The 20463-nt window shown below is 44.8% G+C and overlaps 1 protein-coding gene across 1 annotated transcript in view; it reads right to left on the reverse strand.

Annotated features, from left to right (window-relative positions):
- Positions 1 to 20463, reverse strand: part of DBF4B (DBF4B-CDC7 kinase regulatory subunit) — a 130051-nt gene that overhangs the window by 78099 nt on the left and 31489 nt on the right. The window contains 1 exon segment of the mRNA XM_085644196.1: positions 17336 to 17470. Within this exon segment, the coding sequence (XP_085500322.1) occupies positions 17336 to 17470 (135 nt within the window).

Here is a 20463-nt window from a genome sequence, read left to right on the forward strand (position 1 = left end):
TGGGTTTATCAGTGGAGGCGAGGCGGTTTTCCCCAACCAACCCGCTACCCTTCCACGTACCTGCTCGAGCCATGGTCCTCCCCTGGGAACGTGGCCGGGCGCTTCGTGGTAACGTTGGCCTCCTGGCTTGTCGGGGTCGTCTCCGTCCGTTCTCTCCTCCGCCGTACTGCTACCTCCGCTTCTCCACTCCCGAATCGTCCTCCTTCTCCGCTCTGAATCTCCTTCCGCCTCCAGGGAAACGCCGTCCGTCGTCTTCCGGAATCCTACTGCTTTTGTGTATCCCAGCAACGTGACGTCGTCGGTGGGAGGGGTTTCGTCATTCTGAAAGGCGAAGTTAAAGGAGCCCTGTTCACTTCCCACGGGCCAGTCCTGTGCATAATAGGGATATCTCTCCTCCAGTGGTCGTGTCACCTCGGGTTGCTGCAGGGGGAGAGCCGATGTGTACAAGTGTGATCTGTAAGCAATGGGGACTGTGTCGCCCTCATTGAATGTTAAGTACGTGAAACCCACCGTGCCTGGCACAATTCTTATTACCAGGTTAGTGTGGTTATCACGCGTCAGTAAGTATTTCGAAGCAAGAATATCAGCCTGCAAAGATTGCAGGATAGCTGAATGGTCTGGCAGCCATTCAGATTTGGAAAAAGTAGGTTGTACCAAGGCATATAGCGGCTTGATATGCCGGGCATAATCGGGAATCTAAGTACGCCCGAAATTCAAAAAACCCAGCAAAGATTGTAGTTTCTTCAGTGTTGTGGGAGCACGCAAACATGCAAACTTCTCCAGTAAGTGAGGCGCTAAACCTCGTCCTTCGTTGTTGAGTTCATAGCCCAAAAACAACACTGTATACTCTGCAATGTGTGACTTTGCAAAGTTGAATTTGTAACCGAAGTCTGCAAACATAATGATGCGGTCAACGCAACACAGAGGCTGCCATAATTCGTCGTCTGTGAGATAGATATCATCAGCATACGAGCATGCATCAGGGTCAATGCTCTCGAATAGAGAGACTACACGAGCGGCAAAGACACCCGGACTGTTTTTATAGCCCATGGCTAATCTTTTAAAATGTTTGTTTGCCGCCAGAAGTAAAGGCTGTCCATTGACTACTAATAGAGGACAGATTATTGCTATAAAAGCCATTGGAGATGTCAAGTGTGGTCTTAAACCTTTTTCTCACGAGACTATCAACGAGGGCAGAACTGTGGGTATTCTGTACCGCACAGGTCCGACAATGAGAGTTCAAATGTCGGTAATCCAAAACTAGGCGGTACGACCCATCAGGTTTGGTTACAGTGAATAAAGGATTATTCATGGGTGACACACATTTCAATAACAACTTGATATTCCAATTGTTCAAGGATTTCCACGACGTGAGATCTAGCTTCGCGGCGCATGGGATATTGGGGTTGTGGCTGGGACATAGACCGTAATGCACTCTCATGGCTAAGAGACAATTCATCCCACCCAACCAGAGTATGGTACAACGCTGGAGCAAGTACCTGAGCCCACTCTTCGGCAAAGTTCTGAGCCTGATCCTTTGCAACAGTGTGTGCGAAAGATGGGAGAATTACCTCCTCCCTTCTAGGAGAAGCCAAAACAAAAGCTGGGGGCCAGTCTGCCTCTGCTAACAGAATGTCATATGTAGAGGTCAGATTTTCCCAAAAAATCCCTTTTATGTGACGCTGTATGTCACCTTCTATTAAAAGGACTATGTCATATAGTCTGTCAGGGGGAGCTACTCTAGTATCAGCAGTTTCTGAAGCAGTGAATTTATCAGTTGCCGTCGCCTTCAGATATGGACGCAGTGCTTGCCGCACTACTGTAACCTCCGCTGCGCTGTCTAGCAGCGTTAGTGCCCATGTCATGTTCCGAAGCTGCGTTCTCACTATCGGTGGCATACCTCGCTGTTAGTGCAGCAACTTTTTTCTTTTGAAACGGGGGTCGTTGTTGTGCAAATTCGTCCTGCTTGCCTTAACAGTCAGCCTGGCGGGGCTGCTCACGTCCTTGTTGGGCACCCCGACCTTTGCCACGTTCTCCTCCACCGGACTGAGACCGATGTTTCCTGTGAACATTGTTCAGGAACCCGAAATCTATCAGAAAACCTAATCCTAGTGCGATCGCGCAAATCATATGTGCGTTCAGTAGTTGCTTGAACCGGCGACACGGGATGAGACCCCTGTTTCTGTTGCTGCTTCCCCTGTTTTTTAGCTTTCCAATTTTGTTTAGTTAAAGCTGGACGGTCGTCTTTAGAAGACGTCCCGGTCTTAGTTTGCGGTTGCGTAGTTGTTGTTTGAACAAAAGCCTTAACCCCAAAAACTATTGCGGCCAATGGTCTTATAAGCCTCCGCAATAATCCTTGGTAATTGCCGGGGTTTATCGGCGACGAGGCGCAGCTCATTCGACACTTGAAAGTTAACTGCATCTCCCTTGACGTTAGCAAGGATGACCTTGGCAACTACGTTGAACATGCCGACAAGCCTCATCCCTAACTCGGCCGCCGAACCGTGTTGATCCTGAACACGCTTGATCACGGAGGGCAGTACAGCCATAGACGGGGTGCCGTAGCACTTTGAGTAGACTGCCGCAAACACTTAGTCCCAGAGGTAGCTGATTGTGATAACTGGGGTAAAGTCTTTCTCCAAACTAATGGTGAGGATCCTGTGTTTTTCTACAGTAGTAGAATTTGGAAAAACTGCTTCCAGCTGGTCAAATTTCTCAGCAAGCCAATAAGGCACATCGTCCTGATTCTGGGGGCGCTTGCCCATTACCGAATTAACCATGACGGGACTAATAGTAATCCCGGCTGGGCCAGCTGGTTGCGCCGCAACCCCAGGTGCCCCCACCTGGACACTGCGTGAGACGTATTGCACTAAAGCCCTATGTACTGTAATCAGGGCGGTATGGAGTTGACGCAAATCATCCACCGGGGCTTGCAAATAACGTTGATGTGGTGTAAACCCAGCCAAGACTGGTCAAGTGGCCCCTGGAATGGACAAGGGACCCAAACGAATCGGTGTAACCGTGTGGGGGAGGGCGCCATTGAACCAAATACGATGCTGCCAAGCAGAAATTGGAATTTCCTGCTTCCTATACGGCGTGTAATTGGCCGGGACTGCCGTAGGAGTGTATGAGTGAAACGTATTATCATCTGCATTCACCTCTGGCAAAGTAACCCAAGAGTAAAATAGCTCATAGGGATGCGATGCATCGGCACTCACTACAAAGATAGACATCCCATCGTCAGGCGCCCCGAACTGCGTCAAATGACGCCGGAGAGGTGCACGACTATGCGCTGCAATAGCGACTTCAGACATAAGGACACAGAGATGAAAAACAATCTAAATTAACTGTAGCACACAAAGGGTATAATTTAAAATGAAACCTTTTTAAATTGTCAAGCTTGAGAGAACCTATATATGAACTATTTAGGTAGGTTTAAACCGTCACTCCCGTCAACCGGAAACAAGAGTGAGGGTATTGTGGACTAATATAAGCACTACTAAGGCGTCTCAATCATAAGATCAAAATGTTAGGGTAAAGGTTCCAACTTTTCAATACGCAGTAATGAGTATGTTGCAGCCTTCATGGACAGGAACTGTTGTTTATCAGTCAGATTAAACGGCAGGAACAAAGATGATGTGTTCATGTAGTCCCAGGGAACTTTCCCAGCTTTCAATGTTTGTAAAGTCCATGCGAACTGCATTATAGAACGCAATTGATTTCTCCCTTCATTTTCTATGGTATTGTAACAATGCTGATGGTTTTATTTTTATTCATTTGTCTGCTTATGTTAGCCAAAGTACTGCACCTTAGAGCACATAGTTATAAATAAACACTTTAAACTTTACCGTGTCGCTCTCCGATTACTCTTGTTGTGGACTGATATGAGAATAATAACAAAAATGGGTTTCTGATTCCCACCATTCCTGAGAGTACTGCAAGTCGCTTTTTCTGGGTTGTCTAATCATTGGCAGCTTCGAGATGATACGGAGAACGAATGAGACACTGATGCTAGTCGGATAGGGGTTCTGGGTACTGAGGTGAGTTTTTTGGTACACCACAATTCACTGAGGTCCTGGTTTCCTGCGCATAGTTCTGTGCAACACCTCCTCTTCAGATTCCTCTTCTTCAAGGAGGAGTGCAGGAGGTAAAGGAGTCACCCTCTTGAGGGAAGTCATCTCAGGCATAATATGGCGCTTCCTGAGTGAAATAGAATTTTTTTCCACCGTCGACGAAGGAGAGCATTGTCGACGAAGAAATGGACGTAGTCGACGCAGCTGTCGTCGAGACCGTCATCATCCCAGCAGTCGTCGACGTACTCGCCGTCGTCGCACTAGTCGTAGACATCCTCGTCGACGATACAATCACTACCGGCATCGATATAGTCGACGCGGAACCCATGTCGGAGTGCCGGAGACGAGGAAACAACAGTCGACGGGGCCAGAGAAGAAGAAAACTGTACCTTTGAAGCTTTCGTCAACAGTCATATACCGCGTCGTCGAGTGAACTTTTTTCGTGAATTTTACCTCAGAAGACAATGAGGGTTTTTTGCAGGTCTTCAGAGCCACAGGAGGAGAAGATCGAGGAACAGATCTGGATTTCCTCTCAGAAATTACTCCTTTTGACAGTCCTTCCTTCTCCTTTACACCTCGGTGAAGAGATTCAACAGGACTAAGCCCTTCAGACCTATGAGAGGTCTTTTTTAAGGCCTTACCAGGGCGTTTCTTAGAAGGTGAAGGAGAAGCTCTACCCCTTTTTACAGACCTTCTTAAAGATGTTGCAGCGGATGCCTCGTCACTATCACTGGAGACTGGTTCCTTCCTTGATTTCAGCTTCTGGAGCCAGGTCAAACGACGCCCCTCCCGGTCTCGCAGAGTCTTGGTGGGAAAAGTGCGGCATATTTTACAGTCTGCAGCCTTATGGTCTGGGTACAGACACTAAATACAATCTTTTTCCTTGTCCTCAATGTATAACCTCTTCTTAGCACAGGTAGCATAGGCTTTAAAGAGGGCCTTCTCCTTATCAGACATCCTGAAGAAGTTGTTGAAGAAAACGGGTGAAAAATTTGTAGAATTAAAATTGACAGGAAAAAACTGAGCAGAGCTCAGTGGAAACTCCCTTGCACAACGTATGGTTGGTAGAAAATCTGAGGTTCTGAGCTTCTCTCAGGAGGGTTCTAAGGGGTGAGGCTATTCTGATTGGTTGTTCATTTTTTTGGTCTTTTAACAAAAAGAGGTGGATAGGTTGCAAAACAAGAATGGACCTAGGTTCTGTTTTTGTAATGGTTTCTATTGCATGTATACCGGGGACTCCCATTCCGACGAAGGGGAATGATACAAGCATGGGAATCTATGAAAGTTCCAATACTGGAATATATATATATATATCTGGAACGACCAAACTGAACACTGGATTTTCAATGTATCAAAATGGCTAAGGTACATTGATGACATCTTTGTGTGGAAAGGATACGAAATGGAATTGAATCTCTTTGACTGTTTGAATCTGAATAATGTGAACCTTAAATTGACTAGGCACTACAGTCAGAGTTCTATTGATTTCCTCGATTTGAAACTTACCGTTGAAAATGTGAGATTAAGTACCAGCCTATTTAGAAAGAAAACGCCGGGAAACTCGGTCCTACATGCCGCTAGTTCCCACCCACCTAGCTTCAGATGGGGCATCCCTTACAGCGAATTTCTGCGGGCTAAGCGCAATTGTAGCACCCCCCTATCCTATGAAGGTACCAAACAAGAGATGAAAGAGCGATTCAGATAAAGGGGGTACTCCAGGAAAGCACTACTACAAGCAGAAAAACGGGTTGAGAAGCAGTCTAGAGATGAGGTCTTGACCAAAGTAAAACCTGTAAGAACTCTTGAAAACATTATGAAAGAACCCATCAGATTTATCACGCGATACATTGCAGTCAATCCAATCCGATACGCAGAATTCTTAGGAATAGGTGGGACAGCCTCAGACAAGACCCTATTCTGAGGAACAAAATAAGTGTAGCACCATCCATCACATACAGGAGACGTACATCACTCAAAGATATGCTAGTACACAGCCACCTACAACCCAAAATAACCAGCTGGCTCAAGCTAGGTAAGTGGTTTCGCCATTGCAGAAAATGCAAAGCCTGCAAGCACAGCAACAACGTATCCGAGGTTACCCTAGAGAGAATGCGCACACTACGGAAACTTCCGAAGCCGATAACTTGCAGCACAGACTTCGTAGTGTACACCATCATATGCCCCTGTGACCTCTGGTACGTAGGGTCAACAACCTTCCCTGTAAAAAAGCACATTTTGGAACATTGGCGAGCTATTACCAACCGCGACCAAAGCTATAGCACAGCAAGACACTTCGCTAAGGAGCATGGGGCTGACTGGACCAAAGCCAGATTTTTTGGACTGGATACAGTCAACCCCAACCCAAGGGGAGGGAATCGAACTGCAGCCTTACGCAAACGCGAGTCACGTTACATCCTTTTAGCAGGAACCAAATTCCCAGACGGTCTCAACCAGGATGAGGAATTGTATTCCCACCTGTAATTTTTAGATCACTCTGATAACCTGCCTTGGTTCACTCACATCCCACCTCTCTCTTCCCTCCTTTTTTGATTTTAACCACTCTGTTTCTTCAGTACCACAAGAGCAGACACCATCGAACCTGGATCGTTGTGTTGAGGGTGTAGTCTCGTATCAGTTAACAAAATGTGCTTATTGTCATTGTACGTGTATGTAGCTTATATGTCACCTATCACATTATGTTGTATGAAATGTGTTTCATCTTTTCATATAGATATGTATCTTACATGTCGCTAATTATACCATGTTTGGATTGTTACAGGCAAGTAGAGCAGAGGACCAATCTTCAACGTCACGTTTGTGTTACAATTATGGGCACAGGAGAACCTGGCGGATACCCACCCCTACTCCTTTTAATCACCGTCTGGCGCACACCATAGGGCACTAGACCCTCACTCTCACCATGTTGTAATATTGTACCATAATTGCACTCTTCCTGGACAGCCTTAGTACCCCTGACTGACTTAATCTAATGGGGACTTACCACTCACCACCCTGCTCGTTGACAATCCGGGAATAACAATGGTCACTAGACCCGATATCTACTACTGATTGAAAGTAGTTCTGATCTCACATAGGCGACATTCACACACAACATATCGTTTTTAGGTCTCGCGCAGCGAGAGACCTCTTGTAAAGGGTTTAGGAATCTCACACACATGAGCGTGCGCCTTTCCTTTTGGGCCACGCTATTGGCCTTTGCGTGCGTCTTTTTTACAAAGACAGCACGCAATTGGCCAAAGGCGGGCGCATTGCTCCACCCATGGCCTATTGGTGTCTGTTACACGCAGCAGCAGCATATGTTTCCAATTATCGTGCCCAGACACGGACGCGATAATTGGAAACATATGCTGCTGCTTTCATCCACACACGCAGCAGCGCGCACACCACTTTTATTTTTACTAGGCCCAGTAATCGAGCTCCTCAGGTGTTTAGTCCGGGACCGTTGCCTTTCAAGAGACTGGAAGGCAACGGCTGCTTATAGCAGAAGGGTGCGTGTGAGTGTGCCGCATATTGATGGAACCCCCGTCCCCTAGGCCCTGTGAGCTCACCAAGTGACTTCATTGGCAAGCAGAAAACAAGTGCGGAAAAAAGACGAGTCCCAGGGGGTGCCGCAATGAGCCAGGGCAGGAGGCGACGAGCAGGCGCGGTCCGCTCATCCCCTCACCCTTTAACGAAGGCAGCTTGAAAAACCATTGTAAATACGCACTTGCATACATGAAACATGCTTGGAAAGCGCACAGCTATGCTTTCAAACAAACGTTATGAAGCAAGCACCAATTATAACCAAAATTAAATGTCTGAAATTCCAATTAAATAACTATATATGGACATGCGTTGCTCCTCACGAGGTAGCGAACTGTGTTCGTCAATCAGAGTTTTAAGTGAGCATTGTGGTGGAACTGGTCTGTTCTTCCAGACAGCGATCAAGTGCATTTAACCTAACTGTTATTTTGGCTAAAAATAAAAAATTGAAGTTTTCAACTGTGAGAAGTTGGCCTGGCATATGCTGTTCCTAGTTATAGGGACACCTTGCACCAGTCCAATTCGACTCCTATTGATGGTAGGTTTAAGACAACCTTTAAAGAAAGCTATCCTAGTGGTAGCTGTGGAGAGCAGCCTTCAGGCTAAGTCTTGAAGGAGTGTTAAGCTTATTGTTTTACCATAATAACCTCTTGAATAACCAAATGAAAGAGTAGCCCACACAGGTATATATATAAAATATATGTATTTATTCTAGACAGAATCCCACAGTCACTTTATGTGGCTAGTGGCAAAGTTACAATTCAAACAAGCATTTCTAAATACAATAAATAGCACAGAAATCAATGGGCCCCAGGGGGGGACCAAACCATATACTAAAATAGTGGTATAAGAACCACGACAATTCTACAGGCAATGCCTAGGGCATTCAGGATCGCTGGCCCCTTAAGAATCCACCCACAGTTAAGAGGAAGGGGACCCACGGGAGGCGTGTGCAGTGCGAGAAGTTGCTGTCGGGATCGCAATGTTAGCCTATGGAGAATGTCGCGGTTGAATAATTAAGGTTTAAGGACACTTCTAACAACAGTACAAAGTTAAGGCTTGAGACTTAAGGCTTTGGAGAGCCCACCACCACGGAAGTACCGAAGTACCACTGTTACCTGCCCCAGGGAAGCCGGGTGCATAGGTCGATTCTGGTGTCGGGTCGCGGGCTGATTTTCTATGGAAAAGGAGTCCAAACTGCTGCTAGCTGGAAGTGTCGCTGAAGTCGTGAAGATTGAAGTTGAAGAAAAGACAAAGATGAACCTGAAAGCAGAGGGGACAGAGTCTGGGTCACAGCACAGTGACCAGGGAGCTCACAGGAAGGAGCTCGTGGATGTCGGGTGCTTCAGGTGTGGAAGGTACAGCTGGGCTCTGCAGTCACGGGCTCCGGGAGGCTTCAAGGAAGGCCAGCTTCTGGAGGGCAACTGTCCCACGTCGGCTGAGGGTCGCTGCGGTGTTAGTGTCCCGATTGGATCCACTAAGCATTGGCAACCGCAACCCACGCAAGATGAACAAAGCAGCTGCTGGTGCAGACCCACGTGGTCTGAGGGTGCTCTCCTTTGCAGGGAGCGTAGAGCAGGCCTGGAGCAACCAGGGGAACTCTTAGAAAAGAAGATTGTCCTCCGTCAGGGCCCACAAGTCGAGAGACAAGGGACCGCGGAAGGCAGCAAAATGGAGTGCGTAAAAGGGCTCCCACGGGCCACCGGAGCGGGCCAGGGAGCTGAGGGTCGGCACAAATGCTGCTTGAAGGTTGGCTCAAGAATGGGCCAAAGCACAACTTCCCCACTGGTCGGGGTCGTGTGCTGGACAAGAGGTGGCCGGTGTCTCGGGGTATGCGGGGATCTCGACACCCACGTGGTCCAGGGTGCTCAGACTTGCTGGGCACGCTCACAGGACGCTGGGATGCACTGGAGACCCACCTCGAGGTTGCTGGAAGGCGTCGAAGGTCGTGAGAGCAATGAAGTTCCAACCGGGTATCTTGTAGTCTTTTAGGTGCCTGCCAAGCAGGGGGATAACTCCTTTATCCCAAGGGAGATTTCTTCAGTCAGCTGGGCAGCAGCTCGTCGAAGGTCAGTTCTGTGAAGTCCTGTACGAATCTAAGGCTCTAGGGCAAAGTTATTCCCATATATCCCCAAGATTAGGGGATGGTCCAAAATAGAGCCTACCAATCAGAGTAGAGGCGGGAAAGGGTGGCTACACCCACTCCCCTTTGTGTGTTTCCCGCCTGGGCGAGGGGCAGGATGCCCCTGAACCGGTTCCAGGCGGTGTATGCAGAATTGGGGCTCTGCAGCTGCCTACGTGCAACTCTGAATGGACTTTTGGTGCACCCACCCTGTTCCAATCCACATATCCTGTCTGGGGAGGTGCTGGCACCTCCCTGCCACAGGAGCCCTATTGTCCAGATGGCGAGGCTGGGGTTTTCCCCAGCAACAGCCAGCCAGAGTCGTGTAGGTGGCGAACAGTAGCCATTTTGTGGTACATGTGCACTTTTAAATTGGTTTCCAAATTCTACCGCTTTTCCCATATCACCCTCCTAGCAAGGGGGAATCGTGCCCCCATGCCCATGGCTGGACTGGGGGTATGATTCCTTCATGATTGACACCAAACACGATATGGTTCTGTGTAGCCACTCCAAAGTTACAGCGATGACGCAATAACTTATAATGCGGTAAGAGTATATGGTATGGCTACACTACAAACAACCCAGTAACGATGTTACGAAGGTTGCAGGGAGGTCCTACTCACGTAGGGGTCCCCCCTCACACATACCTCAGCACCCAGCCCTGTAGGATTACCAGGGCCTGCCATAGGGGTGACCTATGAGAGTATATGTGTTGTATGGTATGGGACATAGGGTACCTACATCCCTGTAAGGGGTGCTAGCACCACCTTACCCAGGCTACAGTAGTGGCCTGGTGGTGTCAGTTTGGGTGGCTGTCCCAGGGTGGCACAATAAGTGCTGCAGCCCTGGTAGGCCTACTGGGGGCCCCATGCCCTGGGAACCTAGGGTACCATCTACAAGGGACTGGTAGGGCATGTCCAGCATCCAATTATGTTTGTACCTAGAGTACTCACAACAGTTTTAGGGAGAAAGCAGATAGGCTGGGGTCCTGGATAGCAGGATCCCAGCCAGACTAGTCAAAAACCACTTAAATACCAGGCAAAAAGTTGGGGGCAACCATTAGTCAGATTCCACTCTCCTACATCAACATAAGTGAACACGTAGTCACGCTATTTTAACCAGCTTATTTGTACACAAAACTATAACAAAACGTCAACTCCAGGAAGGCGTACATTTGCTGCAGGATTACAGACCATGTTTTCGATGGTGTATTATTGTTAAACAGCTGGTGCTGCATGCTTACCTTATGGACATTTTGGGAAACTTATAGAAAACCCCCATAATAAATGTGCTCATAAGTCTTCCAATGGCACTTGTTCTTTCAGGCAGAAGCTGAGTATGTAAAAGCCAATAGGGCTGGAGCATCATCAAGCACATAATGGCAGGGCCACTGGAAGTATGTGGCAGGGGACCACCAAATTACACAATAGGGTTTACTAAATTACGTGGTAAGAAAAGGCAAATTATGCGAAATAATGCAGCACATTATTTGATAGTATTAATTCATTATGTTGTCATTTTTACACAGGGTAATACAGTCTGGGCACAGATTTCACCTCATTAGTACCAGTTTCACAAACCATGTGCAGGAATAAGCAACTGAAAGATGACCTGTAGACCTTTGCACAGGGCCTTCCACTGCGCACAAATACATGTTGCCACGTTTTTAAGAACTTTTGATTTGTTTGAGATCGAAATTTTTGTTGTTAAAATCTGCAATTTATACAGCAGATGATGGGTTATGTGGCAAACCTATATTTATGAATAAAAGCTGCAGAATCGCATTATTCCAGTAGCAGTACATTATGGTAAACAAGAATGACTAGTTGTCCTCTGGCCCCAAAAGACTACTACAGCAACTACTCCATTGGGAAATGTACGTGTTTCACTTAATGCCAGTAGCCCAATACGTGGAAATACATAGTCTAATGACTAACTTGGCAACTGTTGTCCAAGATGATCCATGTTCAAACCCTGGCTCCTCAAATGCACCACAATTTTTATCTTGCTCGAATTATTTAATTACCATGTGCTTCCGTTTTGTGAGCTGCCAAAAATGCTCATAAAAGAGTTAAATGTTAATATTTAGCAACCCTTAAACAAATGGACATTTATTTTTTCATTGAACTTGGGTATTGTAAGGAAATCTTTTTTTGCACGATCACCCTCAAGTTTTTGGACTGATTATGCTGCTTTTTCAACTTTGAAGGTGCTACTGAGGCCTCAAAAACAGACCTCAGTACCAGCACCCTGACCATTGAAAGGTATACGTCTTATTGGTTCACCCACAATTACTATAAGTTAACTTACTAATAAGTCGCTAGAATATGGCACTAGTGGCATCCCGGATCTGTAAGTTAAAGAGTCTTTCATGGACTGCAGCACTTATTGTGCTACCATTAATGTGACAAAGCAACGTGCGACTCCCAGCCTGCCACTACTGGGTGGCTGGGAAGGTTTCAACTGCTAACTCAACGTAGCCATTTAAGGTAATGGGAAAGCCCAAACCTTCCTTTTTAGGTCTTGCCTAGCGACGCAGCACATGCGTTGCTCGTCATCTTTCCTGCAGGCATGGCCCAGTTTCAGTAGTTTTAGATGTGTGGTGGTTCACATACAAATATTAACTTTAGAAAGCCTACAGCGAAAAAGCCTATTGCTGGAGGAACTTGTATAGTACACACAACACACTCCATCTCTAGACAAGGGACTAAGTTTGGGAGAGGATGTACCCTTACGGCTAGAGGGTCGTCCTGGGAGCAGGAGAACCGGGTTCGAGTCTCGCAAGGGGCGCTCAACATCCTGTGATTCTGGGCAAAACACTTAATCTCCCCATGCCTAACAAAACAAGCATTTGCAATGCATTAGGTCTCGCATTTGGGAGATATTGTGCTATTGGCATTGTAAATGACAATGCCTTTTATGTATATGTTTAAAAAAAACATACAATAATAAAAGGCATTATCATTTACAATGCCAATAACACAAAATCTCGCAAAAGCGAGACCTAATGCCTTGCAAATGCTTGTTGTACTTTACACTCAGACCAGCCACGTTATCACAACGGTTGATCACAATTTATGCACTACCAGGCATACACATATTTATACTGTGAAACCTGCTCTTTATGTGATCCATTTTAACAGTTATAGCACTATTATGATTTTTATGTGCATAAACATCTATCTATATATTTTTTAAATCAGATAGTGACTGAGGGCAAGAAAAACAAACCGGTGAAAGTAGAAAGTCAGAAAGAGGTTATCAAGGGACAAAGCAGGAACCTGCAGGAGAGACAGCAGAGTGTGTCTTGTAGTGGATAAGAGAGGCATGAGGTAGATTCAAGACTGAAATCACTGCGCCGCACCAGCCAAGAGCAAGTAAACAGATTTTAGCACCAGCACTCATTTTACAAATCAAGCACTAGTTACTGCCTATCAAAATCACCAATGACTTTATTAAGCTTAAAGAACTCATTATAAATGTTGGTTATATTGTGATTAAGTAATTTGAATCTTTCAGCTGAGGAGCTCAATAGCCCATTTCGTGCGGCTATAACATTCAAGAATATATGTCCCTTAGGCCTTAGTCAATTAATTGGCATACACTTGAATATATTTTTTCAAACACTGCCAGTGAGGATTGGTTTCCCCTTTTCCACTGCCATTATCTGATCATTTTCTTATCTTTGTCATAAACGGGAGAACAATATTTAAGATTAATGGCAAATAACCAGTTGCTAAGAGAGAAAGGAACAACGTGACTACTGAGAACGTTAAGAATACCTTTGACACCCTCACTCTGGCCCAAAGTTTGTGTTCTGCTAATGGCCATTTTAATTGAGAACACTTGCTGCTAAGCATGCAAAGTTTGAGAGAAGATATAGTCTAGTACCCACTCTGGTCAAGTTGTATAAATCCAGATGTCCCAGGTTCATAGAGCAATTTGAAGTAGAGAAAATGTACCCCACAATTCTGAAAAAGCTTGGAGGAGGCCATATAGTACCTAGGCAAATGCAGAGTACCGCAAACAGATGCTCAAGTGGAATCACTTGATTCGAAAACATCACGAGTATCAAGAAAAACCTTTTAGTCCCCAAGAATATCAAATAACTATTTGAAACTATATAGTCTTTAAATGATCCCTCAGCAGTCAAAGACTGTCTAGAGCCCTCCCAATGGGTAGATACCCATAGTCTGGTCTCCAAGACAAAATTTAAATGATTAGAAACTATCTCTCACATTAGACCTCAACTTACTTAAAGCATAAAAACAACAATTTAACATAGTTAACATGTCATTTATTAGCCAACACCCCGAAACCTACTTTTATGCGCTGCACTAGGAAAGCATATAAAGTAGAACTTGCAATCCAGTCTTTCTTAAGGAGAAGCAACACACTTCATACCATGTTGACAGCCAAAGCTGTGGTTATCAAAGAGGCGAGAAGGCAGTGCTCCCCGTGAAACAAAAACACACAATGCAGCAGCATCCTTTATCCTGGGTTCAGCTTTCATTCACAACAGATGCGATGTAGCATCTTCATGGTGTGCTGGCTGCCGTCAAGACAGTCTCCGGCAGTATCCTGTGCTATAATCTGGGTGAAGGACCTCTTATAACAAATAGTCAAGGGGTTATTTCTTATATATTAAATCTTATCAAAGATTGGGACTGCCGACAGAGATGATGTATCTCAAGGTGTGAGTCTTGGAAGTATCCTTCTGAACATACAAGGTAAAGAGATGTCAATTTAGACTACTATTTTGGCTCTATGTCCGTGTTTGCTCTTATTTGACCTTGCTATTGTGAGAACTAGAGACTTGTTCCAGACATTTCACATCAGGTGTGATATCTGTGTCACTGTCTGAATCATTTGACAATTTCAAAGTTTTTTGGAATGATAAGGTGAGAAGACCTCAGCGTCAATGACAGACATGACAATGATTCTGCATAATTGTTTTTTAAACGGCGACTTCCATTTCCCAAGATGAAGTCGGGGCCTATCTAAAAATGGAGTCGGACCTTAGGGGCTTTACAGCAGGATCTTAAGCCCTGTTGTTTCTGGACCTCTCTGCAGCTTTCAATACGATTGACCATAAGATGCTACTTGAACTATATCAGGAGTAGAGTTAAAGCCCTGAAGTGGACTGCCTCGTTTTATAAGGCATATTCCAAACCGTCCAACTGGACTCCTCCTTCCTCCACCCCGATAAACAGAGGAGTGCCACAGGGATCATCTTTAGCACCACTTCTGTTCCATCTTTATTTGACCCTCTTACAGAACTGTTAAAACATGCCAAAGCCACTTTTCAATCTTTATGCGGATGATAAGGAGATTGTTGATTTGCAGGATGACCTTCAAGAGGCTCAAGAGTCCAAGTCACCATGAATTTCGTAATCAATGGATGGGACAACATTAACTTCAAATTAACCCAAATTCAGAAATGGTCTGTCTTTCGTAAATAGATTCTATGGAACAATTCTTTAAGGCCTCTTAATCTGGGTGATTGTACACTCTGCTTCTAAAAGGCTAGAATTCTGGGTTTTACCCAGGATGTGAAATTTGATCTAGATGTCAAATGACACTAAAATATGAATAGAATTTTTTTTTTTTTTAAATGAATTAGAGCAATGCTGTATACCTTGGAATCCACAAAACGTCAACTGCATGACAAAAAAAAAAAATCAGAATTCCTTGGTCAGATCCATCTTCCATCTTACAAAAATGGACTCCACTTTTGCCCACCTTTGACAACGCCACTGGATGCCAGTGGGCAAACTGATTTATGTTAAGTCCACCTGTATCATGTTTAAAAATCGTTGCTGGAAGGACTCTCCTTTACATTTGTGAAACATTTAAAAAGTCTCAACCCAGCCAATTACTCACATCTAGCACCAAACTGAGGCTAGTGGTGCTGCCTTTCAAATGGGCAAGGAAGATTTATTTTATTCCAGGGCACTAAATCATGAAATTTCATTTCCTTCGCTATTCAAACCATCGCTCGGCTTGTAAAAGTTAGGGAAAAAAAACTCTAAACCAGGTTGTTTAACCAGTAATGATTCCATGTGATGTTCATGTACAAGACATGAGCACCAAGATCCAGATTGATGCAGGGCGGTAGAGGAACAGAATTATAGTCAGGGAGCATGAAAACAGGTTTAGTCTTTGTAATCTCATAGTGCGCCATCTGCCGCGCTCAAGCAAACTGTTTTGGATCCAATATGGGTGTCTACTCTGGAACATTCTACTATACTGGTGCCTGAAACCAGTGTGGCTCATGGAAGAAGAGTAGAAGACTACCAGAATTGGTACAGGTCTGGTAATGTGTTCAAATGGGACATACTGTGCCAGGAAAGACCCAGTTACTTGCATGCAGAACCCTGCAGCATGGCTTCTTTGAAGGTCTTGATCTATTGCCGGGTTGACGATGGCCTAGGAAACTCAAGACGCATTGTGATCAATTGAGGAATCGGTTCCGTGGCCGATGCCCTCAAAGTGAAAGTTATATCTTGACACACTCATACATTTCTCTTTGGAGTCAGAGCTGCGGGATGAGGTAAAGCAGGGGTTTTCCACCTTTCCTGTAATAAGATGTACTTATATTCAATGAGACTGATCCAGAGCGTTTAATATTAGTGATGAAATAACGACTACCATATCCGACATTGTCAGCCGCGATCACATCAGTGCATTAGGCAGGGTTGCCACCAATACCCCTGGGACCAAGGTGATAATACGAACAATATGTCTTTCCAACTAAAGTAATAGCTTGAAATACACTTTCGAAATTCAACCATTTTCCTCCAGACATCAGTCTAAGAGTTCTGCATATAAACACATTTGTGTGTCTAATATGTGATTTTTAATTATGGTATACATATAATTCAACCAAGCAAAAGCTTCTGTGCTAGTAGGCTAGACTGTATATCGGAGAGCTAATCACAGGTTAGCTGGAGTGCTACCCGTAGCTCACGAGCTACTGGTTGGAGACTACTGAGGTAGATTCCTGCTTCACTTTATTATGTTTGGAGACGACGGATTGGAAGTGGAGCGGTCAAGGGAGCATCCCTAGGACTGGGCAGAGAGAAGGCCCACGACTTAGAATCTGTGCGAAAGCAGCGGCTTCCTGTGTTCAGCTACATACAGCTTCGCCTCTCTATCTCTAACCACCTTCAGGTGTATTAATGTGAACTTGTCACACAGTGTAGTCATATCTGGAAGCCAGGCCCCAAAAGGCACTACTCATGTGGGTTCGTTACTTAAATGCTTCTCCCAGTCGCTGCATGTCGTTTTCAGTGGGGGCATTATCCCCTAGCACACAGAAAAATATTTTATTAGCACCACTACCATCATCCACACCCTCCCATAGTCCTAGATTCTTAATTCAGGCATCCAGTTTAACAAGTGAAAACAGTCTACAGGTTTATCGCACAATTGCCAGCACAGCTCAACACCAACTAGGTCTTCCTGTATGTACATCACCTCACGTTTCTTGCTCCGTTCAGATAAAAAAAGAAAAGGAAAAGAAAAAGAAAAGAAAAAAAAGTACACCCCCACCAACGGTTAATTTTATATCAAGAACAAGGAAAAATATACTCACATTTCCTTAGGTTTTCGTTTTTGGTCTTTGTGCGAATTGCAAGGGCTTGCAGCCTCAAACAGGCTGAACCCACGAGCTGCCAACAGGTTCAGCTGAGGGAAGGACTGGAAATGATAATGAAGAGGTCGGAATAGCCTGAAATCAAACAATATAAACTGGCAAGTTAGTCAACCTCCATGTTTTGAATTGCTTCACTGAATTTCAAATCATTATGTGCATGTGTAATGAATAAATGCTCATCTACAGTAATGCTATTCTTAAGTAAAAGCAATTCCTCTACAAAAATTAACATTGTACGAGGTTTCAAATATCTTTGGCGGCTAATGTGGTCACAGATGCAAACACTCATCTATTCGAAATATCGAGATTCACAGCTTCTCAAGTATGGAATCCGCAATATACAGAAGGAGCTAAAAATCCAAGAACCCCCCTCTCTACCAACATGCATTCCATGCCCAATCATCTGGCTTTCTGGAAGTCCCTAAAGTCTCCCCTTTGCCGGTTCTATCTGAACTGAATATAACGTTTTTTTGTCTATACATCATACTCTTGTTTACCATATACATTAAAGTCTTTGCATATAATTCTGCCATATAGTGGCTAGTCAAGAATTATGTCCACATTCAAATTGCATATGGGCATTGAACATGCGGTACTATCTGTCTTACCACAGCACTTGTGACAGCAACCAAGCCCTCAATGGCTATTGGTTGGCATCTTCATATGGTCTTATTGAGCCACCACATGAAAATGACTCCACCTTTGAACTGGTTTGCTCCAAAGAGAAGTTACGCGGGATGCATGTGAAGGGGACCATATGCGGAGGAGCGTTCTTTCACATTACAGGTATTCTGGCAGAGCTGTTATCCTAGCTATACTTTACAACATTTCCATGTGCCCCAGGCCTAGAATCTACATTTGCCTATAGTACCCCAACAAGATAACTGGCACAAAGGAACATGGTACTTGCTGTATTCACAGTCTGGTGCCATTGGTATTCTCTATGAATCTATTAGCAGCAGAACACCTTTGATGCAAGAGACATTTTTAATCTTTTGGGATTTTCATTTAGGAACGGCTTGAGTACGGTTGACAGAAAACACTACTCTAAGCTTTTATTTAAGTTTTTTGAAATCACAAAGTAGCTAGTAGTCTCCGTTATACACTATGCACAAAATGCAAAACTTAAATGGTCAAACAGTGAAGTGAGCCATAGACTGTCCATACGATTATACAACTCAAACTTTGAACCTTTGTGGAGAATTGAGATCCGTCTCTCCCCCACCTAACAGTCCAGCTACCAACCTACCAGCTCCCTCAAGCCACCCAGGGGCATGAAATGCTAGACTTATGGTTGCATCGATCGGCAGATGATCTCTCCTGGAAATTGTAGCTAACCTTTCCCTTTAGGCCCTCTAGCGTGTGCCGTCTATTCTCGGTTTGGGCCTGGAACAAGTCTTGGCCTAGAACCACTCCTCATTTGCCTGAGAACTCACTCCTCATTTTGCAGTCCCAGTTTCATCATCTAACCAAATACCTTCTTTATAGTCATTTCAGACGCAACACTATCAACGACAGCACCTAACCAGATCAGTTAATAACACTTGTTAGCCCACTGACCCAACATCCTAGTGAATTGGCTTTATATAGTATTCCTGGTAGCTCTACAGTGGTTCTAGGGATTGGGCCCTCAGGCTGCTCTGGTTGGGTTCCATGAATTATTTACTGGGGTCTGTTCAACCTCCCTCTGTCCGTCCGTTCTCTTAAGACACTGAAAGACCAGTGGCTCTCTTGCTTGCAAGGATGTTCAAGAGTCATGGCCTCTTTGGTGGTCTAACAATGCACCCACTGAGTTGTTCATCTTTCGCTTCTGGGGAGACTTCATTTAGGAATTTTTGACAATTTAAAACTGCCAGACACACAAAAGGCCCTAAGATTTGTAGAGAAGCCTTTAAAGAAAACCCCATCACAGAGAGCTGTGGGAGAAGGGCCTAGCTTGGGAAGTGCAAAAGGCTTAGAGTACAAAGTGTCACTGCAATAGCATCCGCTAAAGAAAAGTTTGGAATCACTAAGCCTTTTTTTGCCCCACTAAATACTCCTGCACGCTCTTCTGCACATTCTGGTCTTTGAGGAAAGCCGTATTCAGTAGCCAGAGATTCCTTTTCAACCCTTCTGGTTTCGGAAGCCAGTCACAAGCAAAGTTAACCAAAACATGATCCGACCATGTCAGGGGGCTCTAATCAGAGTCCCTAATCTTCACTAGAAGCTGTTTATCTATCAAAATTTAGTGCATTCTGGTGTAGTTTTTGTGCGCTGCTGAGTAGAGTAAGACGTTTTTCTAAAGGAGGTCTAGCAGCCAACCACAAGTAAGACCCAAGTCTTCAGCTCAAGTCCCCATCTCATCTGAGACAGTGGTACCTTCCATCCCCCCAATTGGTTCTACATTTTGTCAGTGACCTCATTCATGACCAAAGGTTCATGTTGGGGCAAGAGGTACAGTCAGAAATATGTAAAAAGAAAGTTAAAACTTTTAGAAAGAGCCCTCCTGAGTCCTCAGAATCAATCTGTCAGAAAAAATAGTGCTGTAGGGAAATTGCACTGAAAGTGCCGACAGTTCACTCATGATAAGCTAATTGCAATGAGGAAGACAGTCTTCAAGGTCAGGAGTTGCAGTGACCAACTATGCATAGGCTTGAAAGGCATACCCATGAGGAACGTCAATACCAAATTAAGATTCCACTGAGTCATCACAAACTGAGTGGAAGGGATCTTGTGTGCCAAACTTTAATAAAGCTCATCACAGTAGGCAATTTAAAGAAGCACGGTTGGTCCATCAGATGTAGAAAGAGTGAAAGAGCTGACAAACATTTACAGATCCCTTTGCCAGGCCTTGATTGTCCAAAGACAAAAACACAGAAAATAATCCCGACCGCTTTGCCTGTAAGTAGTCAATATTCCAGGCACCACATCAGGCTGCAAACTTTTCCCAGTGTAGATGATTTTTTAGAAGGACATCAAGTGGAGAGGGTAACATCCACCATTTCAAATGACAGATCAACATCAAATTTCCAGGCATGGAGGTGAAAGTTATGGTTTTTCATGTTGAGACAGCAGGTCCTCCCGAAGTG

This window comes from Triturus cristatus, chromosome 1_1, assembly GCF_964204655.1.
Source record: "Triturus cristatus chromosome 1_1, aTriCri1.1, whole genome shotgun sequence".
Lineage (NCBI taxonomy): Eukaryota > Metazoa > Chordata > Amphibia > Caudata > Salamandridae > Triturus > Triturus cristatus.